The following is a 22,169-nucleotide window of genomic DNA, read 5'->3' on the forward strand; positions in this document are numbered from 1 at the left end:
ACAGAGGATTCTTTTGATAAATAATGGCTGAGAGTATTGAAGTCCAAACTTACCGTCTGTGTTGGCGCCCCTTCGTCTGGGAAGAGTTCCAACCTTGTCTGTCTGAGGTTTGTGGCCGGTGAGTGGTGCCCTCTTGTGTCCAAGGCTATGTGTGCCCTGTGCGCCGCGGTCCGCCGTGCCAAAGCTATCGGAGTGACACTGCTGGGAGGCTTTACCTACAACGAGCGAGACTGCTATTGAAGATAAAGGTTCAGCTAACAAGTATTTGGCTCACACAGAGCAGATCAAGCCAGACATTTTAAGAGTGATGCAGATCTACAGAGTCAGAAGGATTAGTGTCAAAATTGAAATCAACAAAGACAAAGAAGTCAGATTAATTACTGGATATGTTATGCAAATCCTTTGTGAAACATTCTCGTCTAAATGTGGTATCTTTAAACGAGGTGTAAAGAGGATTCGCGCACTGTTTCCATCCCACTGGATTTATGGAAATAAGTATAACTCCTTCATACTTCTGCTTCTACAATAGTGTTACTAAAAGCTTTAATCAGATATTCTAAAGAGCTGTTTTTTTTCTTTCTTTGGAGCAATGTGAGGAACTATTAAGGAACAGACATCACAGAAATATGTGTTAACAAATATGTCATTTACAGCAACACTCCCCAAATGCAATCTGGCTCCCCCTGTGGAAATACTGCCGCCACAGTGACTTCATTCACTGGACTGAAGACATTCTCTCAGTGGGCGTGGGCACACTTCTAACACAGTGCCTCACAATATGTGACAGCTAAAATATGAGTTGATAAATTGTTTGCATTGCTAATGTTTGTAAATATTTTTAGTCACGCTGACCTATATTTTGCCCTGCAGCGGCTTATTAAAAGTGTTGAAGAACACATATTCTCAATGCACAAGTCAATCTTAACCTATCAAACAGTGGAATCTAAAAATGGTGCAGTTGTGTCCCTGTGGGAGAGGCTATCAAGTTTCTCTCTAAAGAAACTTTCAGACAGAAACCTATTTATAAATGCATCAAACCTTAAATGTTAGATGTGTTACTTCTCGGTGAGAGTGCTAATAAAGTTGTTAAAAATATTGTACGTTATGGCTTCGATGTCTGTCCGAGGATGACTTCAAGGAACTTTTAACAGGCTGTCTGAATATCCGTTTGAAAAGCAATACTGTTAGTTTTAAAAGGGTACCCATGATATCCATTTTACTTTTGACCAACTACAGTTCCTGCATCACCTTTTGAGCGTCAATCACTGTCCCTGTTGGCTACACTGACATGCTCCTAATCTACTATGTAATATCCTAAAAGACTTAGCACTATGGGGAGGGAGGGGGGGGGGGTTAAGGGAGGGTTTGGATGTGTGGCACTGAATCATCTATTGTATGCTTTGGTCTTTGTTCTATGCAGTGTGTCCATAGGCGATAGTTCAGCGAGCCAACACACTGCACTGTGATTTCAGCCTCAGTGGCCCAAACCCTGTTGGCAGGCAGCATGTTGATATTGGACAAATCTGCTAAACCCCGGATTAGTCAAAAGCTGATGTTTTTTGAGCATCCAGTGCCATGTTTTTTAATGTTGTTCTGTAATTTCTGTGCATCACAGACACACGCAAACATCACCCTTTATGTGTCACGGAACTACTTTTTAGCTTCCCACACAAAGAACACACTTCTCCCTGAACCGGCACTGAACATTGTCAATGGAGTTACAGTTTAGACTGTCCAATATGAATGCAGCAGTGGGTTGAGTGGCTGTAGCCGCTTCAGCTACATGTACTGTATGACAGGTAAAAGAAGGATTGTCCCCCCTTTTACATATCAAAATTGCAATTTCAAAATTTCAAATAAAAACATTTCCATGCACACTATCTTGGTTTGTTAGTGATGATAACAACAAAAAAACTATTTGAGCTGCACAGGGAGTAATAGGTATGTCAAAATCTGCTTATTTCCTATTCATATACATGCAAATGATGAGCTTGACTTTAGCTATCCATATTCTTAAACGCAGGGTGCTTTTAATGAGATGAATACATCCAATAGATAAATGTGAAAAAAATAGTCAGTTTTTCATAATGAATTGTTCAATTTATTATTTATATTCATAAAATATAGATGTATACATGAGCGAAGGGCATCACGAGCTGTAAACACCTGAGACAGTCTTTTTAGCTTAGAATTCTTAATATTTTTTATATAGTCATTTATTATTATTATTTTTTATTTTCTTTATGTATCACTTTTGTATTCTTTTACTTTCCTTTTATTGTTGAGCACCCTCTGTTGGAATTTTGCATCGCAGATGGTCTGTAAATAAAGTTGAATTCAAATTTGTTATGGTATTTCACCATCCCCCATGGCATTATTGACAATTATCTGAAACGGCATTGGCCACATTTCTCATGTGTTTGATGGTATTTTGAACTGAACGAATGTGGTGATGTGTTTCCTTCAGGACAGTTAGCTGTGAGCATGAACTCCTACATCCGTTTCAAAGCAATCACTTCTATGAATTATAAGACATACCTGAGCCCTCAAGGTTATCCACACTGTGATCAGGAGTGTATTCAAAGCCACACAAATTCTTTGACACCACAGCGTATCTCTCCTCTTCCTCTTCCTCCTCGTCTTCTTCAGAAAGGAGTGTGGCTCCCAAATCAGAGCCCAGTGTACTGGACATGAAGTCCATTGGGGTGTTGGACACATTTGGACTGCTCTTCATGTGCCTAATTAAATATGGGAAAATACTGTATATGAATAAACAAAGTCAATTTCAAACAATTTGCCATGAAAATGCTGCAAAACAAGTGGTAGAATGCAGAATTAGTGGATATTCAGAAGGGTATGGATGCAATGTGCAGAAACCATGAATGCCTGCAGTGATTTCACTGATTACTTTCTCAGCGCTGGTGTGCGTTGTGCTAACACAATGGAGTTGTAATTGGACTGGATAAAGGATATCTGGATGGGCAGGGCTGTCACCAACATGCCTGTTATCTCCCGCACAGCTGTCCTCCATGATGGCTCACATCCCACCGTAGAGGAGATGCATGCATAATTACCAACTCTATTTACCCATGTCAGACCAGCATGTAAGACTAAACCCTGTCATTACCCTCCAACACATGTCACCACTGACTTGTCAAGTTTTCCAATGCTCCATCAAAGGTGTAATCAATGGAGAGATGGTTTTATCGCTCGCAAGACACATGGACTGCAGGTTTGGGCTGACACATGTAAATACCAGCATTATAAGATGCTCAAACATCAGCCATTGATATGCAAAACCCAAACTATCAACGGAAGGAAATGAATAAAATTATAGGTATCTCACCGACTGTGCAAAGCAAACATTTAAATGACGCTGCGATGCCTTCAGGCAGTGTGAGGCTTTCGAATGATTCAGATGAGGTCTTTTGTTTTACCAGAGAAGATGTAAGTCATTTTAGAAAATAATGACTAAAGGATCCTCACCACGCCTGCTTGGCCACCTCGTACTGGTAAGCTCTGGTCAGCTCATCCAGGTGGGCCTGCAAGATGGACTGCATTTCTTCATGGTGGGCGGAGGTGAGAGAGGAAGATGAGGGCTGACTGAAAGGAGCTGCTGCAGGCGAGGAGGACCTTCCTCTCAGGGGAGGAGTCGGACCTCGCTCCTCCTCAACTTCGTTGTCCAAACTCTGGTGGCAGTAGGTCTGGACAGACATGGGCGGGGCCCAGCTGTTGCTGTCATATCTGGTATGTGGACAAAAATCATTTTTTATTAATCATCATATTGAGTTTGCCCTTACAGAAAAACATGAATTTCACATGTACAAACATTCATGTGACCACATAGCCTAAACATGTGATTGTGCACATGAGAAATGTGTATTTTGCACATATGAAACATGTGGTTTTGGAACATTTCCATAGTGTAATGTGTGTAGCCCATGTAGATTCCCATGTGAAAACTTTTCCACATATTTTTGTTATCATATGTTGCAACATGCGGTAAACATGTGTCAAAGGTGCGATCACGTGTCCAATGTGAAAAACATGGGAAACTCATGTTTGTTTCTGTAAGGATGTCTTCAACTAATCAGCTGTTTGACAGACAATATGTACATTTTACGACACAGAAAATATTCTTAACACTTAGAAATAGTCTCTACTTTATGATTATTTCCCCCAAACCCGTCATAAACTGACCTAAATGTAATCCTTTAAACCAGGGGTGTCAAACTCATTTTAGTTAAGGGGCCACACACTGCCCACTTTGATCTCAAGTGGGCCAGACCAGTAAAATCATAGCATAATAACGACAATACTTCTCTACGTTTAAATCACTGGTGAAGGTTTTTGGATGATGAACCCTATTTTAAGGTCTTTCTACAATAAACTAGAAACATAAAAACCAGAGACTCAGACATCAGCCCACTGTTTATCTGCCTGGGCTCTCCTCTGCAGATTCCCTAGCAGCGAGCGCTGCTGCCTCCGGAGCAGACGTCGCATTTACGCTGTTTTTGAAGCAATTGCTGGATCGATTAAAACAAATTACAAAACGTTTGTACTCATAAACCTCCATATTCTCATAGAAATGCAATTTATGTCTTTCCGTAATTTTCACACTTCGCAAAGTCATCCGGCGGGCCGAGCTGGACCCCCTGGTGGGCCGTATGCGGCCCGCGGGCCGTATGTTTGACACCCCTGCTTTAAACATTTTTATTCTTCCACAAGGCACATTCATGTGCTGTCCAAGTGTTGTCCAACATTGTGCATTACTGTGTTTGCATGTGTTTCCTCTGCCTTTCTATGTTTTGTGTGTGTTTCAGGGCAGAGATTGATGAGATATGAATGCATCTTACCCTCCTCCGTGGTTTTCCTGGGGGTAACGGTCAAGGTCAACCTCGGTCCCGGGGAGAGGGTGCATGGGTGGCGGAGGCAGGGGCATGTTCGCCCAACATGTCCCATTTGATTTAGAGGTTTTTGTTCCACCCTTCACCTTCTTTTTCTTCCCAACCTTTGCACCTGGGGGTAGGTAAAGAGGAAAGAATGTTTAGCCTTCTCTTACACAATGTCAAGAAATCTCTACACCAATACTCCACACTGAGTTCACACACACACACACACACACACACACACACACACACACACACACACACACACACACACACACACACACACCCACACACACACACACACACACACATCCAGCGCTGCTTTGAAAGCTATCTTCTATTTTTTTTCTCCGCTATCTGAACTTTTTCAAACCTGTCTCCCACCCGGTGTTCATTATGTCTCTTTTTTGTGTGCTGACAGCACATTAGGACTTTTTCTAAATGTTGACATTTCTTAAAGAGGCATCAAAACCTGCGGCAAACCACTTAAAGTTGCCTCCATACAGCCTCTTCCCACTTGCTCTATTTTATCTCTGGTAAGGCTGACATTTAGCTGAGCACACAGCCTATTGTGCAAAACTACAAAAGTACAGACAGAAACGCCTCCGTGACTTTACTAAACGTATATAAACTAAATAAATAACTCCGAACACCGAGGCATTTTCTGCCATCACTAATCAAATTAACCCAAAGAAATGCGTCATGATTGTGTGACATTTCTGGGCTAGATAAGCTCCCAGGGTACAATTGTGATGAAGACAGAAGAGTAATTAAGAACATTATCCTTAGGGTCCATTTTTAGTGAATATGTAAATAAATTTCCCCCTTTCCATTTGGCTCTTTCCCTGATTAAGTTTGTAGTAATTTCAATGACGAAAAAAACCCCACATTGCCCGTGATTTTATGTAAAAATGTTGCAGTGCTGCAGCACACGGAGACTAAAGTTACAGACACAAGGGTGCAAACGGCGGACCACAAGACAAAGAGAAAGGAATTGAGATCGTGCTCGTTTCATCACGGCTCTTACCAGTGCCAGGGCGTCTGTCAGTTAGCGAGTAGCCCAGGTTTGCTATTTCCTGCTGGGCCTGGAGAGAAGCCTTCCAGCGGGGATCTGGCCTGTCCACAGCCAGCTCGTGGAAGCTGTTGGACTGGAGTATCTGAGTGGTGGCGTAGGGGGTGGGCTGACTGCCTCGGGCCGGGCTGCTGTACCCTGCCTTCCCCATGAAGTCGATACTGCTGTAGATGGCACCGTCAGACAGCATGGTGCCCGTTTTCTCCACGGCTGCAGACGGCAAAACATCTGAGATGAAGAGGGGTGAAGACGGAGCGAGGAGGGGAATGGAGAAAAAACATCATGGAGAGATGAGTTGACATGAAGTTAACGATCTTTAAGGTCATTAACACTCCCTGCTGCTCTGGCACTCTCTATTAGTTAAATACAGGTCTCAGATGGACTTGATATAAATGAAAGTGATTATCAACAACCGTAATTAGCATGCAACACTCTGTGGGAGACGGGTGGAGTTTTCACATGAGGGATACTCAAACAGAGCTAACCTTCAGCTCTACTGTCTCACACACATAAAGCCTGAGGCTCACCGGGTTCCACTGAGCTTTGAGCACATGCAAACGTACAAATACACAATGCAAACCCGTATATTTGGATTATCAATCTTGTACAACCTCAAGAAATGCATAACGGCAAGGCATGGCAAAGAATGACAGGGAAGAAGTATATCCAAATACCAGAAATTTTAAGCCAAATATCAAGCTTGTCAAATCAAATTAGCAAAATATAGCCCTCAGAGGAGCTTTTAATTTGTGTGTGTGCTCAGCCTGTTTGTGTGTGCGTGCTTATTTGTGATATTCTGTCACTATGCTTCCAAAAGGATGAGTGTCAAAGCTGTCCAGCCAGGCATTGCTGAAACCGTATCCTTCATCACCCCTGCCTGTTTACGTTTCTTACCTCCTCGGCCAAAGTTGCCGCCGCCCTTCGGACTTCCCAAGCCGCCATTAGCCGGGAGGCTTGTGGAAGGCCATGAGTCGGCCAACCAGGGCAGGCCTTGGTCACCCGCTTTCAGCAGCCCCGGACGGCTGTGAGAGGATGTTTGAAGTCGGACAGAGAGGAGGGAGACAGAGAAGCAGTGACATTGTTAAATATTCAGCCTACCCCTGGTAACTGTATTGCTCATTTTCTTCTTGCTGCATCAACAACAAATTGATGTGAAAACTCATTCAGCATATTCTCGCCTGTGGAGCAAGCCCAGCACACGGGCAACAATAAACAACAGAGAGACATAAAATGGCAAGTCTATAAATCAGACTTCTGCCTCCCCTTAACTCTACCACCCCTTACTCTCCCCGGAGAAACAAGGCAGGCCTAAATACACACTAAATCCACTTTAGAGCCTTAGCACAACAGAAATTTACATTTTAAATTGAGAATCATGGACAGCCTCTGGCAGATCAGCTACACTGCTGCACTGTCTCCATGGCAACAGAGACAGCAAAAGCCCATTAGGTGGTTTAGGAAGAGCTACCATGTCATTTTGTCTTTGTGAAATACAACAGTCATGAATACAGGCTCCGACTTCAAGGTAGGAAAGTTGTGGGCAGCAATTCACGGAGGAAAAAAAGAAGAAGAAAAAAAAAAACAGCCGCCTTCATATCAGCAGCTGTAAAAATGGCTAAACATTCACATGCCAGCACATTAAGGGAACACATTCTGCTCGCATATATTTACTTAATATGCAACTACACAGTGAATTTCCCACTGAGCCTGATGTGCCAAGTGCCAAGGGAATTGTTCACAGCTGACTTGGTGATGGCTCAAAGGTGTTCAAACAATTACGTCAATAATTTCCATTTTAAACTACACGAGCATATACATACATTTACATACATTTTCTCTGAGAAACACGCCAACACCACACACAATAATGTGTGCGTGCACAGTCAGTGTGGAGAAACACACTTGTGCAAAAAGGGGTTTGGCAAGAATCAGTTTATTTTTAGTTTATTACTTGCCACATTTGCTCTGGCTGTGGGCTTATCTGCTTGCTAAGGTGTGACAAAAAGGAAAGAGGAAGCAGAGGAAATCCACTTTCTGCAAAGCAAATTCACCTCTGTATTCATATGAAAGAGTTACTGAAACAACAGCAGAGAACGGTAGGCTTAACTTTGGGCGATTTGAGCTGGCAGGAAATTCTCTTGGTGGCCGAGGGGAGTCTCAAGGTCCAACACTTTGTTCCCCCCACATACGACCCATGACTGTGTGCACTCCGCCAAGCTTATTAAACAGAACATTCATCACCTCTCCCCCTCTCCTGCGACCTCTCACACTTCCAGCCACCTCACATGAACCGAGAGCCAGCCCGTGAATAAAACAGCTGCCCACCTGCATTAATTGCTAGCACTCACTTCAAAGGGGTGATTAATGGTTTCATCAAGTGAACACCGGTGCAAATCACCCACTGATACAGTATGAATAAGCAGAGGGGAACATGTATGCAAATTCCATTCATCACAGGGGAACTCTTCATTTCAGCTTTTACAATGGGCTCGTGTCATTGAGAAGGCAGAGTGTGTAGCACGGAGATGTCAGCGGGGGGACTCTCGCTGTGCGGTTTCTTGGTTTTTAGAAGTTAAATTCTCACCTTCCATTCCTGATGAGGCCTCTGTCTCGTTGGAACGTGACTTGCAGAGAAAAGAAGGGCGAGAGAGAAGGAAGTAAACTGCATTTTTGTCCAATGACGTACAGCAGCACTGTCAATTTAAACGACTGATAAATTATTGCTGTCCAGAATGCAGGCAGCTAAATTACTGTGGCATTTTTATATGTAAGAACACAATGTAAAGACATACCTGCTCGAGTAAAGGTGAATGACTGAACTGCAATTCAAAAAGACAGAGAGTACACATAGTGTCACGAATCACAAGCACAAATATCAAAAAGATGAAGTCATATTCTCATGCCAAAACAATTCATGAAACTGGGTGTAGAAATGTGGATGGAGTCCGTTCATTTATGCTTTGTTTGTTCATCCATTACTGATGATGTGTCAGCACCGATCAGATTTAGATGCATCTAACCATTACATTCCAGCATTTTCTGAATTGCACCAATTGCCCTCAGGGTTAAAGGTTAACTGAAGGTGACACGTTTAACCCTTTATTTGCACTGGGGCATCTGCATCCTCATCATAATTTCATCTATCTATGGAATTCTTCTAAATCACATTTTGGGGAAAGAGGTTTGTATTAAGAAGTATGAGGAATAGGAGGTTCATTGTGAAATCATTTTGCAAATGTGACACCTCAAAACACAACAAAACAAGCAATTCATTCTGAAATCTCTTCATTATTTAAAATTAAGTTATTTGAAAGATATTTAACATTAAAAAAGAAATCACAGAATATTTTATATGAATGCTTCTTTAAAAAAAGAAACAGTATTTTCAAAATGGAAATGTGATGTTTTGGAATTAAACTCCTCAGTTTGTTGTGAGAGAAGGGATCAGAGAAGCAGCACTCAATCATCTAAATCCCTGTTGAATTAGGAAATCACAGTGCTTTTTCTCTCTCTCTCTTTTTCTCTCTCTTTCTGTCTCTCTCTTTCTCTCTCTCTCTCTCTTTCCCCAAGTCATTGTGAAAGCTGCAATGCACATTATGATAATTGCAAACAGCTATATGCTTGACTCGCAGCGGGATGAAAGAACATTCCATACCTAAACCTTGACGTACCTCATGTTAATGTGCAAACAACACCAGCCGTGCTCTGATAATGGAAGGGGATGTTAAATTACTTATCTCGTATGAATGTATTAGAGTGTTGAGGTGTGGTGCTGATGGAACTCAGCACAGTTGATGCACATCAGTGCACAGTGAATTAAAGTAAATAGGGCCTATTTCCATCTGCGCTGAATATATTTCCTTTTGTTCTGCATTTTAGCCAGCTCAAATGGAGTCACATCTGCGATGACATCAGCTTCCACTCGAGAAAGAGACCAACTGCGCTTTGAGATCCTGTGTTGATGCAAAACCATGTCAAATGATTTTTCTCTTTTTCTTTTACCTGCATAGTTGCTGAGTCCCTTCCTCTTTTTTCTCCTCCAGTACAGCCAGGCACTGAAGCCCATGAGGACAATCCAGCAGGCCCCTCCCAAACCAGCGATGAAGGCCGGCTGCTTCACGACGTCGGAGATGCTATTGTTGCCCTCCGATCCTGTCATCACGTCCCTCAGCTCTGCGCCTGGAGGCACGAATACACACACACACACACACACACACACACAAACGATGTTTGAAAGTCAATTTAATGTGAGCGGACAAATAATTGTGTTTCAAGTGTTGTGTATGAAAATCTTTTGGGATTAAATAAAAACTCATTGCCGTCATGGTCCTCGACATAGAGCAAAGCATGTCTCAAATGAGACCAAAAACAATGTACAAAAACAATGAAGACTGCAGTCAAATTATATGAAATTATATTAAAATGTAAAATTGCATGCAGGGCTTTTAATAAAAACAATAAGCATGAAACATACTGTATATCAAACATCAGGAGACATGGACTACTGGGACAGCCAACAGATGAGGCCATGAATAAATGGGAGGGGGAAAAAACACTCGTGAAAGCAAAAAAAAAAAAAAAAAAAAAAAAGCAAAAAAACCCCCAGCATCAGTGCATCCAATATAGAGTTAATCAATTCAGCAGTGCACTTATCAACTTGAGCTGCAAGACACAAGATTGACAGAGCAGCTCTGACAGAGTTTGATTTTCTGTTGCGGCTACTGTGCTGTGAAATTAGATTCACAGTCTCCAGCAGGAATCCCCCCCCATCATTAAGCTTCAGTCCACAGGCCTGTTTCCCTTTCTCTGGGCGTTAAGGGTGTTATTATATATCAGTCAAAAGTCACAGATGAAGAGCATCTGGCCTGGGCTCCCATATTGATTCTGGGTTTATATACTCTGGGCATCCTTTAGCTATTTCATAAGATGTGATAGGCTGATAAGCTCCTACAAAAACACTGTCTACTTTGTTAGCACCAGCTGCCCACATATTGAAGAGGATTATTGATATGGCTAACAGTACTTGGCACAGTGTTACCAGACACTACACTTAATGAACCACTATTGATTTCTCTATAGACGTCTGCGTTGTAAAGCGCAATCTTCTTTTCTTCAAGTGCGATAAATTGATAAATCATTTTTCCAGACCCCCAATCGGTGATGGAGACCTCGGTCCCCCATTTTGAGGTCATTCCATTTGACTCCAGGTCTGGTGTGTGTGTGTGTGTGTGTGTGTGTGTGTGTGTGTGTGTATGAGTGGATTACCCAAGATGATGAGTTGGGGTTTGCTCTTGACCCCCACCCCTGCGCTGGTGCCTGCAGCCACCTCCACGCGGTACTGCACTCCGGTCTGCAGACCCCCGACTACCACTGAACGGATGGTTGCGTCCACAGACTTATTGACATGAAAGCGGGTTTCGTTGGCCAAACACCAGATCTGACAGAGACAGACACAGCAGACATATTTCAGTGTAAGGGTGGGTAGCACATGACTAATATATTCAGCGTGGAGGAGGCTGAAGAACCTACCTTGTACTCCTGGATGATGCCATTCTGCTGGTCAGAGGGAGGAGGGTCCCATGACACGCTGATGGATGTGCTGTTATGGTTTCCCACCGTCAACACTGTCACTTGTTGTGGAGGCGCGCTGGGTGCTGATGGGTCAAGGGGGTAAAAAAGATTAAAGAAACAAAGGATATACATAAGAATTAAATGACTTAGCATATTGTTTTTACAGAGCAGGGAGGGGTCTCATGTTTTTTTTATCATGTCAAAGACGGATTTGTCTCACTCTCTACCTCAATTCATATTCATACAGCAAGCCATACAAGAAGGTATTTTCTAAGACAGCCTGGCAGATGGCTAGCAGAGCACTTCATCTCAATTTCTTATCTTAATGGGGAGATTCTTTTTGCATAGCTGGGATGCACTGGGACCAAAAAAAAAAAAACCCACACACATACTTCTTCCCTTTTTAGTTTAAGATTCCAATATGCTACTGGCATCATATACACACACACCAAACATTTCCAAATTGTGCTTTTCCATTTGCTCAACTGATAACCACTCCAAGCAGATCAGCAGGAAAGTTCCACCGCCAAGAAAAAAAAAATGGCCAGTTACTAACGTCACTTCCATCACGTGTAAATAAATGATTCCAAAGTTCCATTTTGCATATTTAATTTGAATGAAAATGGTCCATCACCACATCCCATAATGAGGGCTTTGAGATGGCTTGTCATCACAAATGTGGGGCCTCGGGGGGGCCAAATTCAAAACTCCCCTCTTTAATAGGTCATTTTTTTTTAATTTACCGAACTGACCCGATAACCTTCACGGACAGATCAAATATTCAAAGAGACTGCAGGCAGCAGGAGGCAAACACCACGTCTATGCAACGGAGCAAATCATCATCTCTGGCTGAATAGACGAGCCGCGGCCACATGATTCCCATTAAAACTATCATTACGTTCTGACTGAGTGGATGAAATAACTACTCCGAACCCAATTAAGGAGCTGCAAAATAATAATGCGGACTGCGGCGCGTCCATGTAAGCAAGGCATTGAATTCCAAAGCTGTGCGAGAAGCCAAAGCAGGTGGGCCATTGTCTTGGTCAGAGTGCAACATGGGTACTGTGAGTTACATCCTCCAGATGGGCTTGGTTCTGTAAATAGCCGGCGAGAAGAGCAAACACGTGCAGAGTGTCTCACCGAGGCAACAGCAGGCCATATAAATAGTGTACGTATTGGCAGATATAACCTAATGAAGCCATATTAGAAGAAGAGCGACAGTCCTGACACTGACCTCTGCCAGCAGTCTAACATCTGGAAATCTCAACATCTGGCTAAAAAAAATTCACGTAGTAAAAGTTGTTGAAACAATAGTTTTCTTTTGAGCTAGAGAGATGAAACACATATCCCTGCATGGTTTCACGTGTACTTAAAAGAGAGGCTTTAAACAGATATGGCATGTCTGCAAAATATTTGACAGCCTGGCAGTACAAAGGAATTAAATCAGCCATATGAGATGCAGTTTATTTTTATTACATTTAACAAATTAACTCAACCCAGTTTTGGGATATCTATATTCAGCCATTTGGACGGTATTGACTTTCCAAAGCAATTACTGTTTAACGGACTCGCACAGATGTACTGTCCCAATATTGAGATGACTCGTCTGTTCACGAAGCAAAATGACTTATCTGATGACACGGCAGCCAAATATAAAACCCAAACTATCATAGTAAGATCTATTAATGTTGAAATATCATCTGACACAGATGTAAATAATCTTAAGTCTTTGCTTAAAACAGGTATGAACCAGCAGGTAGACTGCAGTGGAAGGAAGTCCACCTTTACGGATCATTTGAACCAGCATGGTGAACAAACACGACTCTTCCTGCGAGGCTCTCGGCCCTCATCATTCCTCAGGCAGTCTATCATCTTTTTGGAGCAAGTTTCACAAAAATCAAATCATAATCATATTTCTGCTGAAAGAAAAACAAACAGACAAACACAAACATCCCTTAGAAAATAGACTTCAATCCGTTGCTTGAAGATTTTTGAGTTCATAAACCCACAGCCAGGAACAGTGTTTATCTCTTTTGATTATTTGTCTTTTAGATTTGATTTTGTGTGTGTGTGTGTGGGGGGGGGGGTACATGAATATGAAGCTGTTGAGTGGGTGAGCACAGCTGGAATATGCAGATGTTGGACTTTTACATTTGCACATGATGACAGAATAATAGCCATGTCTAGTTGTCTGTCAGTTTTTGGAAATAAATTCAAAAGATACAACTGGCATTAAAAATCTCATAATAATTTGTGGCCAAACAGAACTTAAAGGTGTATTTCAAATGTTATTTAGTTAGTTCTGTCACTGTATGTCTGTCATTCTGGATATAATACTTGCATAAGCATAGACATTGATTTCAGTTGTATACAGTTTTCCCACTGCCATTAAACCACAGAAAAGACATTAACTTAAAACTGTATTTATTTCTAATTAGCTGATGTGAGTGCACCATGACACAAGTAACCTCCAGTTCTGCAGATGTTATTTTGCTGCTGCTGTTACAGCAAAGACGTGGAGCCTTCCCAGACAGTCCAAGGTTTACATTAAGAGAAGACAGGAACCATTAAGTGTTCTGCAATTTCCATATGTACGAGAACAATCCCCGCGGATACATATCAGCTGGAATACCAGTAATGACTCGGGATAACATTACTATGAGTGGCCACAACAGCAGAAAAGGTCAAAGATTGTGTTCTTATTAATATGACTAATACTGATATTAAGACTGATGAACACCGTAGCCAGAGAGTAATTTAAAACAATTAATGCTTCCAATGTCTGAGGGAAGCGTTCGGTTTTTACTCACAGCTGTGCAATTAAACAAAAGGCACTTAAGCTGCTTAATGTTCTGCTGTACAGGATATGAGGCACTAAACATAACCTGTTATGCAAACGAATACATAAATTAGGCTAATTAAGTTGTGATTTTTTTTTTTTTTTTTTCAAAACATTTCTACTGTATGTCTGCACATGTGTAATGTAAAGTAAAGTAGGATTTATTCCATACAGGATGGTTTCGTCTTTTCTCTTCACTCTAACCCTGAACTCACACAGTGAAACCAGTATATTCTGATGTTAGCAGCTCTTCCTGACCTCGCCATATCATTTCTTTTGTTTTGCCATCAACAGTGGTGGCAGGTTATTGGGGTTCTTATAGATGACAGAACCTAACGCCTCTCACTACAGGCTTGTAAGGATCATTAGTCCTAATATACAATTCTCTCTTCATGCAGTCGGCTGCATTATATGTTTGGACATCTATAACCCCCAAGACACCCTCTAGTAGGCTTTCACAGAAGCAGTAGCACATTCCCAATCTGCCTTGAATGATAACAAGTGTTTTTTGTCTCATATGACTCTGCAGAGTAGCACATTTTCGGGCCGCAGAGTGAGATCAATCCAATTTTTCCAGTACCATGATGGCTTGTTTCCAGGATCCCAACTGACTAGAGTATGTTCCTCAGTCTGCGTAGACCTCCAATGATCCTGTGTGGCCATTTTAATTGGGCCCCAGTGAGGTGAATTTTCTGTTAGTCCAGAATTTTACCCCTGTTCTTAGCCAGTCCTTATTCTCCTGGGAGGAGGAAGATGCAGAGCTGTGATCCTCTCATCATCAAACACAGATGATTTGGACTAAAGCTTTCTCTTGCATTGTCATGACATGCAGTGCAGACCATGTTCTATGCAGCCCAAATGATGCAGCACCTGAATGCAATGGCTTATGTGCATGAATCATAGTAGTGATACTTTATTATTTACCTTATAAAATGCAGTTTGAAAAAAAGAACTGGCAAGAGAAAACATCAGTAGATCATCAGCAGATTGAATTTTCTCTGTTCTTATGGAGATATAGAATAATTTCCAGTCGTTGCATCCTTCTGGGCTCATTTTGCAACAATTGGAGCAGCCTTCAACCAATCAAATGCGTCGAAGCCGGCCAAAACTAAGACCACTGCAATTTGGACGAGCTGGGGGGCAGTGAGCGGTGGATCTGACTTGGTCTGATTGGAAATCCAATTATACCGAGTCCCGCCCACCGATAGGTGCAACCTGACTGCACCACAGGTCTGTCAAGCAAACAGACATGCCCCCAAAAACCCAGCTTTTTGAGCCTTATTTCCTTATTATTGACAATATTATTTTTATGGACCGTGAGAATACTAATAAGGAGTGACTTTAGCTAGCAAAACCGAAATAACTCCTGGAGAAAATGTAGTGACTTTTAATTTCACGAGAGAAGCTGAATGGGAGTCTATGGAGGTGGAGGCAACCTCAAGTGGCACTTGGTGATATTGCAGCTTGAGGCACTTCCGCATCGGCCCCATTTTACAGACCTGAAAGCTATGTCCGCTTTTATATACAATCTGTGGATGCAATGTTAAATACTTTTGTGCCGCAGTTACCAAGGAAGACTCAGTCGCTGATCAATTGACCTGCACAATAGGAGGACATCAAGAAGGGTTACCACCCATAAAGCTCATCGGTGTGTGCATGTGTGTGTTGTTAGACATATGAGGGGGGTGAGGGGGGGAGAGAGAGAGGTTGGGGTGGGTGGGTGGGTGGCATATCATGCAAGTGTGGACACAGACATGGCAGCAGGGGTCCACAGAGGAGCACTGAGGGAGAGCTGAGCTCATGTCAAGGGAGACAGTTTCTGCCCTCCCCCCAGCCCACCGAGGCCCCGAGTTGTCACAGAACCCCACTGCGCCGTCTGGGAGACCTGTTTTCACACACAGGGGACATGGCACTGCAGTGGTATGCGTGTGTGGGTGAGTGTACTTGAAATGCCATTATCCATTACTATCTAGCCACGGAGCCGTTACCAGCGGCAACTAAATATAAAAGTAGGTAGAAACATTTACACAAGAGCGTCAGCTCACGCATTAGTAACTATATCTTATGTTCTCTTCAACAGTAAGTCGGCAGAGAAATAGATTTTCGTCAGAAATGGGAAATCATTTGTTGCTTACCTTCCTCCATGGTGCGTGCTGTCATGGATTCACTGTCGGCGCCCTGGAACTCATTGAAGTACGGGCGCACTTTTATCTCATAGACAATGCCTTTCTTCAGATCAGAGAGAGTAATGTCCCTCTCCGAGGCAACCTTCAGGTCTTGAATCTGCCATGGCCCCGGGGAGGGCAGCCCTGAAGTTTGCCGGTACAAAACGCGGTAGCCTTGAATAAACTGGGATGGATTCTCCACCTGAAAGGAGAGGAGAAAGACATAGAGTGGGAAAAAGACTGTGATTGTGTGTGCTGTGTGGTGATGATGTGGGAGGTGTCATACATCTGTGTAAACTGCTGTGGATCAGCATTCAGCTTGTGCCCTCTGTCAGTGATAGTGCATGCTTAGTTAGTCATACAGTTAGCAGCAGAGAGAAGCAACAAACCACATGAAGGCAGTTGTAATGTATTTGCCAAGTCTGCACAGCGCCCATGAGTCAGAGACCTTCAGTACAGTCTAGACTCAAAATATTGGATCAAAATCCACAGTTCCCCCCCCCCCCCTCCCCCCCCTCTATATCTTCATTTTTCGTATTTGTACTGGTATATTTCAGGAGAAGAGTAAAATATGTAACAGATAAAACTCCTAGTAATGGCTTGGTAACAGGGGCAGAAGCAAGAAAAAACTTTTACACGTGAAATACATGATCTGTTTATCATCAGACCAGTCCAAACACGTTAGGATGGATCTCTTTTCTGCTTTTGTTCTTCTTTTTCTCTTTCTTTATCTTCAGTTTTAGTTTGTATGTCCTTAACAAAATGATCTGTGCATCTAAAAGCCTCATGAACGGTGGAAGTAGCTTTATCCTCTTGTTTGCCCTTCATACATAAATAATCAAATTTATGTGGTTGGAGGTACGAATCAAAATAAATGCCTGTCCTTTGTGCTTATTTTCCGACTGCTTCAAAGATGGCTGCAAAATGAATCACGACCTACAGAGTAGTTACTTCACACCTGCACTCCATTCCCAGATGTTATTATACAAAGTTCCTTGTAGCAACTGGACAGATGTATGATTCATCATAAATTTGAGTTGGTATCTTTCTTTGTTCTCTCACAGGACATAAGACATATATAACTGCCCACCTAGTGAATATAGTCTCAGAATTACCCTACAGATATTGAGTACACAGGCCAGGATGAGGTCTGAGTTTGATATGAATCCTGGGATGGCATAGTAACAACTAAACAACGCCGATGACACCTCCATCTCGCTGAGTAACAGATTGCCCAATTAAAGTTGACTGAAATACAAAATACAAAATGGGAAATGTAAATTTGTGCACCTGTCCCACAGGACACACAGACTTTTTGAGGTCAAATAACCCATCCAGATCGACCACAAACACAGTTTATCCTGTTGCCGTGTCACTCTAAAAGCTGTATTACAGCACATGGTTGTCATACTGACAAGCATGAAATAGCAGACTAGTGTAAGCCCATCCTAGGTGTGTTATTAACCTACAGCAGCAGGCAGGCAGCAGGGACACCTTGCCAACAGACAGAAATAACATTTCCCAGATAAAGCACCGACTGCAAAGTGCTTCCAGAAGTGACACATGTAGCACCTAATGGTGATGTATTTGTCCTGAATAGAAACATTAGTCTTGATTCCCGCATCACCTCAAACCAATCTAAATTGATGCGGCAGCAGCTGTTCAGACTATGAATGTGTATCCATCCCATCATGTTTACTCTGTGTGTGTGCCAACTAATCCAAAACACAGTGACGTGCCAAGTAGAAAGTTCTCAAACAAGCTTAGGCCAGATTTGTTTCACTCCTCTGAAGGCAATAGCAGCACAACCACAGTAAAATATATGTTTCAGAGTTTGTGAGTACTCACAGTCCATGTGACCTGCACTGACATGGAGCTAAGAACTACAGGGTTATGCATGTTGACCACCACGTCCCCCAGCTCCTTCTGCACACGGCGGTGGTCCACTCCCTGGGCTGTGGGACTGATGTCTGGGAGATAGAAAGAAATGGTGTACACCGGAAAATTGCTGCTTATCATTAAATGAGGCAGTATAATCCATTCTTATTATACCTTGAGTCCGGACAGGCTCAGACATTGGGCTTGGGTCCCCGAGCCCTTGAGTATTGACCGCCCTGATGATGAATAGGTACACAGTGTTGGGTCTGAGGTCCTTGACTGTGAAATCAGTGGTCTTCACATGGTCTGCCACAGTCTGCCAGCTGTTACTCACTGACTGACTGTAAAAAGAATACGTGTAATTAGCTAGGGAAATATTTTTATTACTATAGAAGAAATCTAGGCAGTGTACTTGGGGAAAACTAGCTGTGCTGAGTCAAAATGATGCAGTAATGACATACCAAAATCACTAATGACATTTTTTTGATAAACTTCTTGTCATCATAAAAAAAGAGTAATCTGTGTAACAATCATGAGACAAAAGGGAAATTAAGTAAAAAAACAAAAAAAAACAACAAAAAAGCTAAATCCTGTGTGTCAATCAAATTCTGCTTTTTATTTACCAAATAATTATTATACATTTTTTAGTACCAGACCATTTTTCACTAAAATTAATTTACAAGACAAAAAAAAAGGAGCAATTTTGGAAGTTTCTGCTTGAATCTGCCCGGCTTGCTTGAATGCAAACAAAAAACATCCACATCTGTTATTGCAATGAAAGTTCGGGGTCACTAAATGTTGCCCGAGGCCATAGGTCACAGACGTACCCGAAAGCTTCGATGACATAGGAGGACACTGGGGAGCCCGCCTCTGGCCCCGGTTCCCATGACAACGAGATACTGCTCTTGGTAACATCGGTGACCTCTGGCTTGGAGGGAGGCCCTGGGAGGGCGGTTGCATTGTGAGACATGAAGTCGACGAGGTCAGTGGAGTCTGAGGAAACAAGAAAGGGAAAATAAATATCCCCTAAAAGCTAAGAGTATCAAGCAGTGTTATGCTTGGTATGCATAAATCTGTGGTAACTCTTCATATGAACTCTTTCTACTGAAGCAGACCTCTGACATCCAAGTAGGCACTCCACGATGTTTCTCCACTAGAGCTGGTAGCAACACAGGTGTACAAGCCCAAGTCAGACAGCTGAGGAAGACAGATTAATATATTATCATTCAGATTTAAACAAGCTCCCATATCATGACAACAATCGGGCGGATGTAAGAATAGAAACCAAATTCAGCACCAGAAAAGTCAAAAGATGCTGCATCTATTAAAGTGACCCATGAAGAGTTTCTCTGCTCATCCATTTCACAAATAACAGCTTCTGTGCTGTGTTTTCTCTCTCTCTCTCTCTCTCTCTCTCTCTCTCTCTCTGTGTGTTGCTGTGTTCAACTCAATCCAATAGCCTTTGTAGCTCTGATCCCAGATGGTTTCTACAAGCTCTTACGTCAGTCTGGGCTTTCGAAGGAGGTTCGCAGCTAGTAGTACAGTAAAAATGCATTAACCTCCACTTGGCTCGAGAAAAGCCGAAGAGTGGATGAGAGGAAACTTTTAACACCGGCCAATGAAAAAAAAACAGATCCCAGTAAAAGCTTACATTAATTTTCTTAATTGATTTCCTCCAATAATGGTCATCCGCCATTCCCAGAGCCATCAGCATTATCACCACCGGTGCTGACACAGGAAGTAGGAGATATGACAACCTATATTATATAGGAGCCACTATATGCTATCTCTCGAGACAAGGAGGGAGAGTGACATAGGAGGAGCACTTTGACACCATGACAGGACACTGTATATTGCAGATGCTCCATTATATTACCCCCTTTGGACTCCTCTAACTGGTTCCTGTCCTTGAGTCCTTGAGTCTAACTGCTGCCTCAGAGATTCAAACTAAATAGCAGCGTTTAACGACTTATAAAAATCAATACTCACTATTCATCTTTTAAAAACAACCTGACTGCACTGGTCCATTTGAATTACGTTCAGCTAACATCATCTGGCATATGAGCAAATTTCTCTTTCTTTTCTTTCACATGCAACACAGGATGTGAAGCACCAGACATGTGTGTTTGAGGTTTTGCTTTTGTGTGTTTGTGTAGTTTGATTTTATTTATAGGTCCCCACTGAAGAAGACACATTCCACTGCACTGTGTTTGGATAACTAGCAGGTCAGTAGGATGTGAAATGTGTGCAGTACGATTCTCTGCAGGAGATTCAACTGATATGATGTGGAGTAGATAACTATACTTTAATTTGGAGGTAAAACCTTATCTAAAAGATTAATTAACTATCCATTGTTCATATTAATTAATCCTCGGGACCATTGCAAGTGAAACCTGATTGCTGCATTTATGTCTACCACTTCAGGTATGACAACGAGGAAGAGAAGCTTGGTCAAACACTCTGCTCCTCAGCGGAATGCTTGTTGCGATACAGTTTAACCCAGATTAAAAGATAAATCTGGTTTATTGCAACTTCATATCATTTGTGGTTTTGGCCATCATTTGCATTGGTATTCTAAGTTAATTACTGAGATCTGGGAACACAGCAGCTTAAACCTGCTATTAAGGAGCCTGAGCAGTAAACACTCCTGCATGTTATCTTTCCCAACCAGACTGTGCTGTGGCTCAGCAGTCACTTCAGTACAATTTTACCAAAAGTACTGCAAATAGTGGCCAAAAATGAAAATAAAAATCGAATAAAAAATTAACTAGAATTATTCTTTAAAGGTCTAGAACAGTGGGCCATCTTATTTATTTGTTTATCATCTTTTTGTAAATCACTTTGAACAGCATTTGTCATATTTAAATGTCCTCTCTAAGTAACCCGACTTAATGCTATGCTACATGCACAACGCTTACTCCTGTGTCTACTGTATGTATTTCTTTTTACTCCGCTATACTCACCCTGGTACCCTGGATCTGAAGGCTGCCATGCTCCAGTAGGGAAAACCTGGGGTCCTTTCCGAGCAGATTGACCCCATTTTTACGCCAGGTGACTGTGGGCTCCGGGTCCCCCGACGCCTGACACCTCAGTAAGGACACACCTCCCAGCGCCTGTGTTTGGTTGGACGGACCCTGCCGGATGATAGGGGGTGGGCGGTCTTTGAGGGCTGAAGATAACAATCAGGAAAAAGGTGTTATTACTCTTTGAATGCATTCCTAGGACTGTAATTTTGATGTCACTGTCTTAGCATGACACAACGACTTTTGTCTGACAAAAGTAGTTGCTAGATTTGTGAAAAAAAATTAAAGGTGACCTTATCACAAGGTGTTAATTTGTGATTGCAATAATTACATTAGTGGTTGCAGGCCCAAGATGTTAAGATTCAATCTGATGGATTTGTTGTGAGAGGAAGTGAATGTTTTGTGAGCCTTTCCCGCAGTAGGACAGTGTGCTCATGGCACTGCATCACACCTTTGAGCTTTAATTACTAGGTGAGGATTAACGATGCTTCACCCGTGGTGCTAATTACCATACCTTCTTTATAACACCTCTCAACACATTCATGCCTGTCCCCTCTCTTCCTTCTGTGACTCATGGATGCATCTCCTCCCTCCTGGCAACCCCCTGTTCCCCTCCTCACCTCCCCGTAAACACACACAAAACTAAACTCTGAATTAGCATGCCAAGCAGAACAACAATACATCTCTTTTAAAGGTTTTTAGAGCATGTTATATCATCCAGAAAACAGCCTG

At 42.3% G+C, this 22,169-nt stretch overlaps 1 protein-coding gene across 2 annotated transcripts in view; it reads right to left on the reverse strand.

Annotated features, from left to right (window-relative positions):
- Positions 1-22,169, reverse strand: part of LOC138196609 (roundabout homolog 2-like) — a 77,078-nt gene that overhangs the window by 2,650 nt on the left and 52,259 nt on the right. The window contains exons 9-25 of one of the 2 annotated variants that reach the window (XM_069146839.1): positions 21,378-21,583; positions 19,530-19,611; positions 19,242-19,407; positions 18,589-18,755; positions 18,385-18,506; positions 16,507-16,738; positions 11,491-11,615; positions 11,227-11,398; positions 9,964-10,140; positions 8,754-8,780; positions 8,546-8,585; positions 6,856-6,983; positions 5,917-6,171; positions 4,857-5,019; positions 3,487-3,744; positions 2,539-2,738; positions 54-215 (exon numbers count right to left, since the gene is read on the reverse strand). In XM_069146839.1, the coding sequence (XP_069002940.1) occupies positions 54-215; positions 2,539-2,738; positions 3,487-3,744; positions 4,857-5,019; positions 5,917-6,171; positions 6,856-6,983; positions 8,546-8,585; positions 8,754-8,780; positions 9,964-10,140; positions 11,227-11,398; positions 11,491-11,615; positions 16,507-16,738; positions 18,385-18,506; positions 18,589-18,755; positions 19,242-19,407; positions 19,530-19,611; positions 21,378-21,583 (2,682 nt within the window). Of the gene's footprint in view, positions 1-53; positions 216-2,538; positions 2,739-3,486; positions 3,745-4,856; positions 5,020-5,916; positions 6,190-6,855; positions 6,984-8,545; positions 8,586-8,753; positions 8,781-9,963; positions 10,141-11,226; positions 11,399-11,490; positions 11,616-16,506; positions 16,739-18,384; positions 18,507-18,588; positions 18,756-19,241; positions 19,408-19,529; positions 19,612-21,377; positions 21,584-22,169 lie in introns of both variants that reach the window. The other variant, XM_069146838.1, reaches the window with a different exon arrangement.

This window comes from Embiotoca jacksoni, unplaced genomic scaffold (genome assembly GCF_022577435.1).
Source record: "Embiotoca jacksoni isolate LCO1_2020_lvr unplaced genomic scaffold, fEmbJac1.0.p SCAF_13, whole genome shotgun sequence".
Classification (NCBI taxonomy): Eukaryota; Metazoa; Chordata; class Actinopteri; family Embiotocidae; genus Embiotoca; species Embiotoca jacksoni.